Here is a 15,649-nt window from a genome sequence, read left to right as displayed (position 1 = left end):
CAATTTTTTTAAGAGTAACACATTTTTAAAAAATTGGACAACTAATTTCCCTTCTAAGTAACAGTCTTCTAAACCCCATAAATGACTGCTCATTAACCTGTCAATGTTTATAATGGCTTTCAGAGCTGCAGCAAGAATTAAAAATAGTTCACTGAGCAGAAATGGACATTTATTTGTCATACTTAAATATAAACGCTTGAATGAGTTACCCTCTACCCCCTATTGTTCCAAAATCAAAACCACTTGTTTATTGCTTGTTACCTCTACCTTGCCAATGAAGAGTGCATTAAAAATAATCTACTAGTCATCTGAAAAGCTATCATGTCCCAGGATAGGATTTCCCCATTGAAGGAAGAGACTGTAGAATAATGATAGTGTTGTGCAGTTTAAATTTTGTTTTGTTCTGAAAGTACAATCCAAGGACTGATTGGAAGAGAGAGAGAAATGACTGTGTAATAAGGGTGAGTGATGGATTTAACCCCCAAAGAGCAATGTTATACAGAGATTGTCTAAACATCAGAAAGAGTTTAACGGCAGAGAATGCATTAAACATTTGAGTGCTGAGATACCTACAAAGGATGTGAAGCAAAATGAACATCTTGTAGTACCCCATAAACCAACTGTATTTCCTTAAAGGACTGAAGAGTCAACACTTCAAGCAGACTTAACAGGTACATGGGAAACCACCTGAAGTGTATGTTAGAACAAGAGAGCTTCAAATGAACATCTCCTCATTTTAGGTACAGCACAAAAGATGCAGCCAGAACACGAAGGAATTGTTTGTGCCATATCGTTTTCCTGTTAGATAATTACATGAATTCTGAAGTGTGAGATGAATCCCAAAAGGCACTGTTCTTTCTTTGTCCTATTTGTCTTTATGACAAAAAAGGGAGAAGGTGGGAGTGGGGACTATGGATTGTGCCTCCAAAGGAGACCAATTCCTCAGCATGTTTGCATTGTGTTACACACTAAACCACCATGGGGTATCTCTTAAGCAGCTAAGAAGGAAAGGGAAGAATTTTGCAAGATTTATTCAACTTTATTATATGAGATGCTAGCCATGAAGAGCTTTCGTTAAACCTAAAGACTTTTATGAACATAACATCAAATTAAACAGCACATTAAGGTTTCTATCTTCTCTGACTGATGTGCACGCGCAAACAACTCTCATTAACGGTAATGGCAATAATGCATGCGCATCAATCGGAGAACAGATCCCTAAGTGCTTTATTGTTTTTCCTGGAGATTTTTCTCTATTGGACTTTAATTAAGCTCCTGCTAGGCTTGCAAGTTTTCATTTTTTAAAAGTTTTTTTTATATAAAAAAGTAAAAGTGAAATTAGCCTCTTTGCTGGTAAGAGTCTCCCCACCCCCAATAGTCACAACTGAGCAAAAGATCTCTAGGAAGCATGGCATCTATCCTGAAAGTTGTATTGCTGTTTTGAAGTGCTTGTCATCCCACAGTATGTGTGACAACTGATCAGAAGAAAACAACCTGGCCTGCTCTTGTGCCTTTTATAAACAGCTTGATTCACAGAAATCAGCACAGCAGATCAAGTTTTTCAAAGCATGAATGTTAACACCTGCTATTGTCTGCCAATCAAGACGATGTTAAACACACAGCTGCAGTGTCTGGCTGAAAAGTTGGCATCCCCAAGTTGGCAAAAAAATAAAAAAGAAGAGAATTTAGAAGGACCATGTTATGAACATATATGCATTACATGATTGGGATCAAAATATAAATATCTGAATTTGGGATTGTGGTAAACCTACCTTTCCTGCTCTGTAATAATATCACACACACACAATTTCAATTCTCACTCCCCCCTTAAAAGACATGAACACACAGTCCTCTATATTATAAATATTAATCCTGCCTAACAGTATTATGTTTTGGGTGCATGAATGATGAACACAATATATCTAATTGGGATACAATACAAATACAGTATTACTTTTCGCAGTGTATTTATCTCTGCTACAGTAGACAATTTAATAGACAAAAGTGGAAGAAACAGGAATAAGAAAGTTAAAAGGGCAGAAGCAGGTACAGCAACATTTGGGCTGTATTCTCTACAATTTGGAGGCTTTAAAAAAAGCACATAGGCTATTTAATTAACTGGTACTGTATGTGATGTACTTACTTATTGCCTTCACAAACTGTTCAAAGAAGCAGTATGGGAACAGTGGTTCAGGCAGCTCTCTGAAAAACATCTTGAGTGCTCCGGTGACAACGTGGATGTCCTCCCACTGGCTGTCGTCCAAATTCAGCTTCTCTTCTGGGAAAACACGAGGAGAAATGGAACAACTGGTTTTAATGAAACAATTACAAGACACTAATTATTATGTTAATGTTTGCCTACTATCATCAGCAACCGTTAACAGCCTTCTGCACCTAGAGGTTTGGTGCTGTGCATGGGTTCCCCCCCCTCTTTTTCTTTTCTGTAGGAAGAGAACATTTTCAATGGAATACCATCTGTAGGAATGCAGCTAACCAAAAAGCAAGAGGCACAAAGAGACAGTAGCATTGACACAGTATGTCAGATACATTTATTCCCATAATGCATCAGTAGAAAAAAATTAGCATCAGCGCTTGACATTATTCAAAGCTATTTTGTTTCGAGGCAGAGGGGCTAAGAGTTGTCAATGATGACCAGCTCAAGGGATGGGCCTAAAGGCCTTGCGGAGCCAACATGAGACATATGCTAAACATGGCAATACAAAATGAGCTATTGCTTTACATGTGTTAGCCTTCCTGTGTACAAGGGAATAACGGACAACACTTTTCTGCTTTTTTTTGCCTGAATGTAATGTCAGTGAGGAATTCAATACTGTAGGGGTGAGGGGAGATATTAATTCCTCCTTACTGCTTCAAAATAGTTTATTTGGTTTTCAACTCTGAGAGGAAGATTTGCCCAGCAACAATATTAGACAGACCCCTGTTGGCCTACCTAGGCTATGCAAAGCTGTCGAAAATGATAACACACTAAAGACAAATCACAAGTGTTTGCAAAACTGATTTCCCCCCCTGAAGCTTGACTGAGCTGGGAAATTTAAATATAAAAGTAGGAAGAATGCAAAAAAAAAAAATCTAATAAAAAGATTGGGTGATTATTACTTTGCTTTTCTTTGAATAGTTATTAGAAACATCTGGCATTATTATTAGTAGGCTATGATAAACTGCAGAATCACAGACTTGACAAAACTCTAAGAAAGTGAAAATGCCTGTCACTTCAGAATGGAAAAGAAGTCTAGCTCTCTGCAGAACCTGTTCCAAAAAACAGATTTAATTCCTAAATGGATGGTATCACTTCAGAGAAATTTTAAACACAAAACTGGAAGGGGGGGGGAATCCCCCAATCCAACTGAATTACTTTTGTTTGTACCTTATGTTTATTTTGCCTAGCCACTGCTAATGCCAATCCTTGCAATCTGTTTACCTGGAAAAAACGTAATGAAAAAATAAACTACATACCATGATTACAATTTTTCTAATATGTATTTTTTCTGACGAGAGCTATCAAGGAAGAATATAGATTTAGCTACAAAGTATACAAGCATTATGGGGTATGTTGACTATAATTTATTTTTTGTGAATTACTGCCTTTCTCTTAATTTACATTAAAAGGTTGCAGTTGTGAGTAAAAAGCATACTTGCATCAGTTTCCTTTTTTTGCCCCCCCCACCCCAAAAAAGCCTTTTCACCATCATAAAAACAATTCACTTTGGAAATTGAATTAGAAGGGACTTTTCTTAAAACGCCAAGATCAAATTTGATTGATTGTATTTCAACAACTAGTCTTTTATTTTTCCCCACACACCGTAGAAAATAGACAGACAGTGTTTTAGAAGGCCAGTTTCTACACAGATATCTGCTCACAATAGCATCAAAAAGAGAGACCTGGTGGGGTTTGCTGTCACTTTAAAGAACAGGGTGGGTTTCACATTGTTGAAATCTGTCAGATATTTTGAAATGTCCCTCTCACTATGGTGCCACACCCCCTGCGTGCCCTTATAATAAAATTGGTTTTACTCTTGATTAAATCATTTTCTCCCTACCCACTACCATACTTCTCATAATGGACCTGTGTGCACTACAGCTGGTGTTCTTCCCATGGTACCAATTCTTACTTTATCTTTTAAGCACTTTGCTGCTAAGATCTCATGCAGAGTGCTTATGTTTTGTTAAGAGCTTCATTCTTAGAGAAATAGCTTAACACATGTTCTAAAAATGTTGTACAACTTATTGCTTAAAACACATTTCGAAAATGTATAAGTACTGTAGCTCTGGCACAGACCTTTAAGTAGAAACCCTTTTTTAAAAAAACCCTCTAGGTTGGTAAGACACCCTCCCCGTGCATTTTGTTTAAACATCAAGAGTCAAATACACTGATTCTAAGACTTTACCAAGAATTATCTCCCCAGATTTTTCACCATTTCCAGTTCTTCAAAGAAATGTGTTAGGAATGTATCATCTTGAAAGTAAAAGGTGTCATTTTACCCTCAAGCAATAAAGTGCCTTTAAAAAAATGTTTGTTATAAGGGAAGCATGCCAAAGGGAGGGGGGAGAAGAACCACAATTAAAAAAACAACAACCACACCAGTCCATTCAAAGTAACATTCTAATTTTTGTTTTCAGACGCGGGAGACTTGGTTACAGTGGTTTGTGGCCTAAAAAAAAGAAAGTAAGGGCTTCTTCAAGTATTAAACATTGGGGAAAACGCTAACACCACCCCTCCTTCCTATGGAATAACATGGAAGCATATCACAACCTACCTAGGTCATACCATGAATAGCATGCACTCTATCCTAGCCACCTAGTCTGGGATCCCAAACTGGTCTCAGTTTGAGACCATAATGTATCTCAAGTTGGTAACAATGCAATTCTAAGCAGAGTTACACCCTCCTAACTCCATTGAAGTCAATGGGCTTAGAAAAGTGTAACTCTCTTTAGGGCTGCACTGTAACTTTTCTGGGTAAGTAGCAGTAAGGTTGTGGTCTGTTGTGTTGATCCTTGCAAGGTTCTAGGCCTATCAGTCTCTCTTCTGGTTTGCTTTACCATGTATTGCTTGTCTCCTTGGTTTTTTAGAGCCATCTTGGAGGAGAAATGTGGCCCCGGTCACACGACCCGGAGAATGCTGGGTGGGGGGAGCGTGGCTGTTTGCCCCGGAACAAAGTAACACACGGCAGCCCGATCAGATGTCCCGTCGAGGTCCCGTGGTTAGGCCGTTAGGTGCCCATCACACGGCTAGTCTGCAGCATGGCAAAGAAGCGGCACGGCGCGATCACACCGGCAATCACACCACACCGCTTCCGTGGCAAACGGGATTTTTTTTGTCTCACTGAAGTTTGCGCATGTACATGATCGTTTGTGCGCATCCTGTGGAGACATTAAAAAAACAACATCCAGTTTGTAACGGGACATGGGCGGGCACTGGATGCCATGGGTTTCCAGCGGAAACGTGATAAGACGCCCACCCTTGCCCCGCATTTTCCGGAAACTAGTACATTGTAAGTGGTGGTTTTTTACTCCGCATCTTCAACGGAAAGCCACGGGTTAGCCACGGGTGCACTACGCTTCCCAGATGTTGCGGTGTGATTGCGCCCAGAAAATCCGCCTATCATCCGTGTCTTCAGCGTGGCAACTTCTCCGCATGAACGGGGCCTGTGGATGACCTCACAGTAGCCCTTAAGAAGCAACATGATGTCTTCTTGCTCCTCATCTTGTTTCTTCTGGTATTGTTTTTGGAGAGGGGGCAAACAACAGCCTCCTGCCTGGGTGCATTCCTGGGAGAGTTTTTTTTATTTTTCTGTTTGTAGCCAGCAACAACAATGGGCAGTGCCTCAGGAGGGAGAGGACAGCCACTAGTTATCTGAGACTGAGCAAAGCTCTGAGCTATTCCTGAACTCCCCCCTTTCTAAGTGCCTAGTTAGCCTGTTGCTGCTCTGTTTTGCCTATTTCCTCTAAATTGCAAGGGGGGAGAGGGGAGCCTACTCCCCCAAGCCTGCCACTTTGTGGGAGGGAAAAGAAGAATGGGACTTATCTCCTTATTTGGATTCTCTTAGCTTCACCACTACATTCTATGCATGCCCTTGCATCTTTCTGGGTCCACTACAAGGACTTTTGATTGGCAATTCATTCCCAGGGCTGCAGGGGCCCAAGTTTCATCAAGATTATGGCACATGGGCTAATGGCCTTTCAACTTGGCACTACTTTCTAAACCTGAAAAGGCCCTGGGAGCTATCTGTGTTCTGTCCCAGGCAGCAAAATATCTTGAACAGCCAGTAGTAACTAAGAAACTAAACCCAGGTCAGAATGGATTATTCTGTGTGACGGTTGGCTGTCTTGGGGGAAAGCACCCACTAAAATTCAATAAATGGATCATTGCTGGACTATGGTCTGTGTCAAAGAATCACATGGCTGAAAGTAAGCAAAAGATCAAGAACGACCGTGCTGCATCATACCAAAGTTGTGGCAATCGGTTTATAATGGTAACTAGCTATACCACAGAAAGCTTGAGAGCAGGTGAAGATGAAAATGTTTATTCCTTGGTACTTAGAGGTGTATTGCCTCTGAAACTGAAGGCTTCGTTTAGCTATTAGCTCACAGCTGTATGCCACTTTTTATTGTTTCTTTAAGGAGCTCAGAGTAGTGTACACTGCTCACCACCACTCCTCCATTTTATCTTCATAACAAAGACAGCGTGGCACCCAGCAAGTGGGGGGTTTGAACTCAGGTTTCGCCAGTCCTAGTATATACTCTTAATCAGTTCATCATATCAGTCTGTCCTCCAGTCTTCTGCCTTGAGATTTTACAAATATAAATGTCTAAAATATTAACTCACTTAACACAGAGAACATAACCAGAGAGTGCAGGAATAAAGAAGATGCAACTGCACTAAAAGCACTTTCAAAGGAGATGACCCAAGCAAATGAGCCAATCCACGTATTGTAATGGAATGTGAACTATAATTGCTCACCCCAATATTACAAAAAACAGAATTATTATTTTCCCCTGACTATTCTTATCCAATGGTTCAAAGGTGTGGCTACTGAAAAGGAAATGGATGCAGCTGCTTAACAGCATTTTGACATATATAGATGATAATGCATATGTATACGAGGGATGTGCATTCAGTTTGGATGAACTGGAAAAAAACCTGAATAATGCCTCTTCAGCATTATTTGGGCATGCCGAAAGCCAAATCAGATTATCTAATCTGACTCAGCTAGCCGAATAGGGGTCCTGGCCGTACTGTGCATGCTCGAGCATGCGCAGTTCGGCAGCCTCCTCCTCCCATCAGACTCTTGCTCCCCGGCATCTGATCGTTCCGGGGAGCGATGCGCCGCGGCTGAGGGGATCCGTGGGATCCCGCCGCGGCGTCTCAAGTTTGGTGCGGCTCTGATTAGCCGCGTTTCAGCCATCCCGTGTGGCAGGGACCAGGGATTCCCTGATTGAATGCCAACTCTATTCGGCATTCATTCGAGGAATCCCTTTCCTGGGGAGTTGCGCTGCAGTGGTGCACCTCTTCAGTGAAGGGACAGTATTTAAACTTAAAACACTTTAAAACCCCTTCTCTCTCCTCCCCAGCCAGCCTCCCCAGGCGGCTCCAGAAGGAAGGGGAGGTATTTAAAGTTTAAATACCTTCCCTTTGTTTGGGAGGCATGCTGCTGCAGCACACCTCTGCAGCGAAAGGAAGGTATTTAAACTTAAAACACTTTCCTTTCCTTCTGGGACTCATGCTGTCTCCATGGTGTGACTCCCCAACCAGTTAAAGATGCCTCCCCAATCAGTCTTCATTTCCCCAGCTGGCCTGCCAAAGTGGGCTGGCTGGGGAAGCAATGAGCTTACCTTGGCGGGTCAGCTGGGGAGGGGAAGTGAAGGAAAGGGAGGTATTTAAAGATGCCTCCCCAATCTGCCGTTTGTCATGCCTGCCCCTGCTGATGTCATGCCTGCCTTTGCTGATGCCCCTGAACAGGCTCCTGAGGACCCTGAACAGGCTCCTGAGGACAGTACTGCAGCAGAAAGGCAAAGACTGGATCCTGTAGCTGAAAGCTATCTAAGTGGTGAGGAGGATAGAGCCTCCCAGGGAACACCTGCAAGGGATCAGTCTCTGCTGCAGCCCAGTAATTCATCATCAGACTCGCCTCCACCTGTAACCAGGCTCAGGAATGTAAGAAGACAACAGCTGAGAGAGCAAAGGCAGAATGCACGCATGCGTGCCAGAAGATCTCTTAGCCCTGATTACTGACAGGATCCTGTCCTCACTCCTGGCTAGCTAATGAGTTGATTAGCTAGCACTGTATATATGCAAGTCTGTTGCCAGCAGTCATTTGTGCTGGCAAACGTCGTTTGTTCAGGACCTGAATCCTTGCATCTCTGCTCCAGACCTTGTGGAATTCTTCTCGGCTTGATCCTCGGCTTTTGACCTTTGGCTTTGTTGACCCTGCGTTCATCTCTGACTCCTCTGGTATTGTTGTGATTTATGGACTTGAAACTTTGGTATGTCTGACCCTGCTTTTGGACTGTGATTTAAACCTGCTTGAACCTTGCTACCTGATTTGCCCGGCTTGACCTCGGACTATTCCTGGACTTTTGCTTGCTTGTGTCACGCCCCCTGGTCCTGCCGTGACACCTTTGCTTGCTGAGTCAGCCTCTGCGGGTGGGCCAGCTGGGGAAACTCAGGGGCGGGAGAGCAGGTCAAAGTCTTACTCCCCTTCTGCTTGGAAGTGGTTTACCCAAACCCCAAAAATACCATTTCCCCCCCGTACACACCCCTAATGTATACATCTATGCATTGCTAATGTATACATCTATGCATTGTTAGAATACCCCATTTCCATGGTGCTCAGCACTAAATTAACAAAATACCATTTCCATGGTGCTCAGCACTAAATTAGCAAATAACTGTAACTAAAAAAGCACATATCCTGTGCCTGTTGAAAGGCTTGTGCTTATTGCAGTTCTCTGAAACTTCAGTTCACTGACCTGAGAGCAAACTGGAAAAACCTGGTGCTGCTAATTTAAATCTTAATTGGAGTTAGAAGGAAATAAGATTATACTATGGCATGCTCATTCTTGGAGTAGATCCACTGATACGCGTTGAGTCATACCCGCCAGAGATGAACTCTGCCATTGTTTCTGCATGAAGAAGTCCACTATATTTGACCAAACCACAAATGGCTCAGAAGCAATGCACGATGAAAACATAAACAATAGTTCAAAAGGATTTTGAGACATGTTTAGCCGGCAACTCAAGTTATACTTTGATATACTGCCACTGCCTTACTATCTATACAGAGATGGAGATGCAGAAATCCAGGAGTATGAATGAAGGAGCCGGGCACTTGTTATCATGCCATCAGAGTCTTATCCACTCTGCTCCTTCTCTGCGCACCATTTTAAGAATGTGGCACGGCCAGAAATAGCTGTCATGCAGTGATCCTGGCACCCTGATCTTACAGATATACAAACAGCTGCACTGGCACTCAGAGTGGCTTGCTCTGACATCGCTACAGCAGCATTGTGTGCAAGGCAGCTGGGGCATGTTTCCCCCGCTATGTTGTCAATTGGTTGCAATCTCTTCATAACAGATTACGGCCATGTATTTTAAGAGTAGGATTGCGGCAGCATGTAGCGGTGGACCTAGGATTTGGCTATGAAAGGGAGTTTAAGCTTTTGAGCCTCTCAAGGTTCCCCCCCCTCCTTTCTTCATTATCCTCACTCCCAACTGAGGGGGGTGGGGTGGGTCCCTTTATTCCTACGGAATTGTCTGCCTTCTTTGCTTGGTCGTTTTGGCTCCCCATACAAAATCCAAGTTTATTTGAGCACCCTTGCCTTTATGAGAAAACAACATTCATATCCAAAGTAGTGATTTCACTCTAATCCTATAATTTTATGTATGCAGCGCTTATACTACCTGGCTGTATTTTAAAGCAAGGACTATTCCACCGTGGGATTCGTCCTTGATTCACTGGACAGCTGGGGTCACTCATGAACAGTGTGAGCCTCCCCCTGCCCCTGCCTCCACTATGCACCATCAATCATTCAAAGTAAAAATACAGTCAATGCAATCACAGGAAAATTTAAAATATTCCAGGAAAAACATTATGGTTTACCTGTTCATTCTTAACCGAGTTTGTTTTAAAGACTAACATTAATGGTTTGGCGGTTCCTCAAAGGCTCATGGACCGCACATGGCCATCAGTGAGTGAGTCTGTATCCAGTGCAGGTCATTCAAATGAAGCTTTCTAGTGCACACACAGAAGAGGGGGCAAAGTGAGTGATGTGTGCACTTTAGTGACCTGACTCAGTTGCCACCTTGGGAGCAACTAATACCTGTCACTGTGCAGGTACAAAAGGTGAAGGCAAGTCAAAAAGAAATGAAAATGAGCAGCTGTGGCTACTCAAAGCTGCTTGGCTTGGTGCTCAGAGTTGGCAGGGAGCCATGAAGATGAGAAAAAGATACGAGAATCACTTCATAGGTAGGAAAGGATGATTGAGGAAGGTACGTTTGCATAGCTAATATGTCTGTGGCGGCATAGCCTGTTTTCAGTTGGGTTTCATTTCCCCTAGAACAGCAAGTCTGGAGCACAGGAATGCTGTCCGATCTTCGCTTGCAGTTGAAAACTAAGGTTTCCTCCCTGGCACGTAACTCCTGCTACCAGCTTTAGTTCTTGCTCTTGAAGACTATTCGGAAACTTTCATTAGTACAAAGTCCCCAGGTTGCTGTCAGGTGTTGAATATCAAGAACATTTTACCCCGGCACTGACAGATGTACACCAGGGGCCTATCTGTTTCTGAGCACATTTCAAAGTGCTGGTTCCTACCTTTAAGGCCCTTAAATAGACTTGCATATGGGCACTTGAAGGACCCACTCGTCCAGCATACCTGTTTAAATCTTCATCCTGAACCCTGCTCTGTGTGCTCCTGCCTCCAGAGGCGAGAGAGGTTGTCACTGGAAACCAGGCCCCTAGCTATGGTGGGATTTTTGGGGCTCAGCCCCCTTACTTAGATGCATAGCCCCACAAGGATTTCTACCTAAAATGGGTTTTTTAATCTGTTTTCCTTTAAAGGCACATGCTTCCACACCACAGCAAGCAGCGCTCCAACAACAGCCTGGAGAAGCCCAACCAGGTCCACCCTTCACTCTCAGTCCTCCCTCTGCCCTCTCAGAGAAGAAGAGCAGCGCACTCCACTCCTCCCTCCCAGGGAAGTACCTGGCCTTGTGGGGGCTTCCTAAGCCTTGGGCCACCACCAGCCCCGTAGCTAGCTCGAAGCCCTTCTTTCCTTGTGTTGGCGGGGTGGATGGGGAGGGAGCCTAAGGTGCACAGCGCTACCATGCTGCGATGCCTCCCTCCCTCCTCCTCCCAGATTGTGGTGGGGAAAGCACTGCAGGGGAGGGCATTGGTGTATGCCCTGTGGAGCAGAGCCGGGCCAAGCACGGCAGCTCCTCAGGCCGCCGCCAGCCTTGTAGGTTGTGTGAAGCCCTTCCTTTCATTGGTGGGGGGTAGGGAGGGCGCCTGGGGAGTGTGGCCCTGTTTGCCAGCCTCTTGAGCTGCATCAGGGAAAAACTGCACCTGGTGAGTGCAAAGAGCAAGTGGCAGGAGGGAGGCAGGAAAGGAAGGAAGGCAGCAGTAAGTTGCTGTTCTTTGCCCAGAGAGGAACTGCTGCCTGCCTGCTTTAGATGCACGTGGATGGACAATGGCTTGGTTGGTTAGGAGAGTAGGAAGCCCGCAGCAGAGCAACATGTGGAGGTCTCTCCCTCTAGAGGGGCTCTCGTTCATGATGGAAGGACCGTCCCGCTTCACCACTACTCATAGCTGGCTCGAAACCCTTCCTTCTGTCGGTGGGGGGAAGAGAAGGAGCTTGGGGCATGCAGTGCTACTGTGCCATAATGACTTCCTCCTGCCCTCCCCCCCCGAGCCCCAGCTCCACTGGGCACCCCAGAGCCCCCTGAAAAAAAATCTTGGCTATGGCCCTGTTGGAAACAAAACTTCTTCAGTGCTGTCATCCTGGAAGTCCACTTGGTGCTTACTCCTTTGGAGTTTAGGAACCAGGTCGAGACATTGTGGTCTGCCCAGGCTTTTAATAGAGTTTTTTATCTGGACTGCCATTTTGCTTATTAGTTGGTCATTTTAACCAATATAATATGGCCCTTCTATATTGCCATTTCCAAACACTTTCGTATGTTTTCATGTTGAGTATGTATTGGTTTTCATTAGGCTGAGCCAGAATATTGTAGTCTCTTTGCTGGCCTTGGTCATGTATTATTTTGTTGATGCTCACTATTCTGGCCATTTTTTCCCCATTGCTAGTCAGGGGGGTGTTATAACTTTGTATCATTGCTATTTATTTGAATTGTTATTTCTGGTTGTATGGTTTTTGCTTGTTTTGGATGTTGTTACAAGCTGAAGCCTTGTTCTGAAGAAGCAAGGAAATATTCAAGAATAAATAAATAAAATAAAATTCCTATCTATACATGATCTATGAGATTGGAAATGTTTGTTAAATGGGAAATCATTGGAGTTCTGACAGTCTATACTTATTCTTTATGTTCACTAACCTTTACAGTTTGTCTGTTTAAAAAAAAAAACCAATTCAGTTAATACAGATAACCATGTAAATGAAAAATTTAGGATGACCTTACTTTCTGATCAGGGTGGGAGTCCTTTTTCAAGAGAGGAAGTGGAGTTAGGGTAAAACAGTGTCTCTTTGTCCATGTTCATGCCCACGGTTCAAAAATATCTCCATGCTCCTTGTCATTTTAAAATGGGCTTTCCAATTAAAGCAGGGTGGCTCTCGGATCCTGACATACAGCTCTTTCATTGCTATCCCTTTCAAGGTTTTTAACACAGCTTCTGTTTCCATGTTGTCAATGGTCTTTTCATAGGACACAATGTTTCATAATATTTGGCAGACTTATCCAAAACCTGATTCACTGTCTGCTTGTGATCCCTGGGTCAGGAATTACTCCAGACATAAAGTTCCCCAAAGGGTAAAACAAATTATTGCAATTAAGATTCAACAGGAAAAGATAAAGAAAAAAAGTAACTGCTCTATTCATATTCGTTAGATTTTAACTTGACATTCACGTTTTCATGTGACTTTCCACAAAAAAATGTAGCATTGTAATTTATCCACTTAGAAGACGAAAATGGCCTTGCTGCCTAAAAGAAGAGATATAATAGGGGATTAAAAGGACAATTCTAAAGGCATGGAGAACCAGACTGAAACTTTGCAATGATCCTTGTAGATTTTATGTGGTACCTGGTGGCTATGAAATCCTCCCCTCCCCTCCCCTCCATTGGACTTGATCCAATGAACAATAAAATTAATGGACAGATCTGGCGATTTCAGCAAAGGACACAAAGTTAAAACTGAGATATAACCGAAATTTCCTTTTCTACACAGCAGGAGTTATTTTGTTGGGCTACAGAACAGTGATTTTCAAATTGTATTCTGGAGAAACCTAGGACTGGAAAATGCTTTCTTCCTGATCTGCACCCTGTGTGCAATGAGTAGGGTTGCCAGCACTGCCTCAGCAAATGCTGGGAGATTTTGCCTGTGGTGCTTGGGGAAGGTGGATTTTGGGGAGGATATAACGTCCCTTCTGGGTGAGATTCTGGGGATAGCCACCAATCTCTATGCTAAAGACATGGGGAAATTATTTGAGTGTCACCACTGAGGCCATTTTCTGGCCATTTTTTCCTCTCAGAAACCAGTTTTTCAAGGGTAGCCTAGTGACTGTGGTAACTTGAAGCAATCAATCTACTAAATAAGATGATGATAGAAAACTGGAGAATTTCATTTCAAAATACCAAATACGTTTATTTGGGATATAGCTTTTTGATTGCTAAAGCAAAACACAATTGGTTGGCCTCAACTTTCTAAATGACTATTTCATAATGAGAATCCATTTTGGATTATCTGACCAAAGATAAGACTTCAATGGACTTACAATATCAGTCACCACTTTACTACTGCCACAAAGGGGAATAAGAATTAATTGGATTATGTTAGTCTCCACCCGCTGATTGTAGTAAAGTCTCAAACTGTAACTATTTCAAACAGACCGTATCTCTAATCAACTAAGGGATTTGCACTCCAACTTGCTACTAAGTCTTAATTTCATTCCTGTGCTCTCCTTTGGTTTAGAAGAGGTCACTGAAATACTTTATTCAAGTTTATTCATACTGATAGAGCAACTCTCTTCATTACTTGAAGTTACTTTATGTAGCAGCTATGCTTCTCTTTATCTTCTGAAAGGAAAAGAAGCTCAACCGTCACTTCATTTCAGATTTGACACTGTTGTTGAGATTGCTCGCTTATGTGCTGTGCTAGTTTTGGCAAGAAAGGAGGTAGGAGAGACTAAGCAGGGTATTGAAGTTTGCCAAGGGATTTTCACAAATGGTGCATTAGCCCATTTCAGATGTTCATTGGCAGATTCCCAAAATGCAAATAAAGGGGAACATGCCTCCTGGACCTGTGTGGCACCTAGAATATCTACAGTGAGCCCCCCTCTACATACAAGTGTATGCATGTAAACTCCTCCACATGGTTGTTAGTGTTGCAAGAAACAGGGTCATGACTCCATGGGGTGCCTATGCATGTATAACATATATGCACAGAGGTTCACTGCAGATATTCACCTGAACAAGCATGGCCATCACAACAGCCAGTGTTATTGTTTTTCCCCCTAAAGATTTTAAGTTGGTATGTTTACTAATCATTATCCATTCTCTTCACAACTGTCTCACAGTCATCTCTAAGTCAAAGATCTTAATGATTTTCGTACAATACCCAAGCTACTTTCTCTCTACATAGAGCAACCTGTTGGCCTGCTTACTGCTGCCCTGTAGCCTTATCACTGCAGATGACCAGAGAGTGCTATTGCAAGTCAGCTATGGGCAGGTGATACAAAGGCTTAATAAGGCTCTGCCTGTTCTTCTAAAGGGGATGACTGCCTCCTGGCTTTTCTGTGTGATGAATGGCAACAAACTGACCTTCTCTTAGACAGTTCATTCCTCTTTGATCACCTGCTTGTTTCTAAACTATGCACCCTGACCAGACCTGTAGCTATGGTGGGGCCTCTTGGGGCCCGACTCCCTGACTTCCTGTCCCTGGCTTCCAGGGCGCATTTGCCCACCCCCTTGCCCTGTTGCTGTGCATCCTGCCACCCCTTCACAGCCTCTAGCTGGAGCCTGGCGGGCCCTTCCCTCCAGCCCCTTTTCCCAGCAGCGGACGTCTGTCTCAGTGTGCATGAGTTGCAATGAAGGGTGGGAGTTGGACTACTCTTGGGTGCGTGTGGAGGTGCCCCTGACTTATTTAAAGGCCCTCCTGGCTATGGACCTGACCTTGACATCACCACAAGTCAATAATGGCTCTATCAGAGGTAACATTCAGCTCTTTGTATGATCTATTTAAGATGTATAATACACAATTTCATTTCACATCTAGTAACTGCATTTCTTCACAATGGGTCAACTAAAAGCCGCAGAAGAGTTATATCCGTCTTTCAATTAATCTTCTTCTACAAACTGATTGTGGACCCTGTAATGTATCCGCCATTACCACGTGCGCGACCGTTGGGCCATGGTGTAAAGCACAAGCCCAAAGCTTCGTTCCCACAGAACAATAGCGGAGCGGA

The 15,649-nt window shown here is 43.4% G+C and overlaps 1 protein-coding gene across 1 annotated transcript in view; it reads right to left on the bottom strand.

The window, feature by feature from the left end:
* The window catches only part of ARHGAP15 (Rho GTPase activating protein 15), a 393,578-nt gene that overhangs the window by 130,575 nt on the left and 247,354 nt on the right, over nucleotides 1-15,649 (bottom strand). The window contains 1 exon segment of the mRNA XM_015424487.1: nucleotides 2,144-2,278. Coding sequence (XP_015279973.1) covers nucleotides 2,144-2,278 — 135 coding nt within the window.

The sequence above is a fragment of the Gekko japonicus genome, unplaced genomic scaffold (genome assembly GCF_001447785.1).
Source record: "Gekko japonicus isolate JY-2015 unplaced genomic scaffold, Gekko_japonicus_V1.1 scaffold124, whole genome shotgun sequence".
Classification (NCBI taxonomy): Eukaryota; Metazoa; Chordata; class Lepidosauria; order Squamata; family Gekkonidae; genus Gekko; species Gekko japonicus.
Note: the sequence above shows the minus strand (reverse complement) of the source record. Positions and strands in the feature narration are given on the sequence as shown.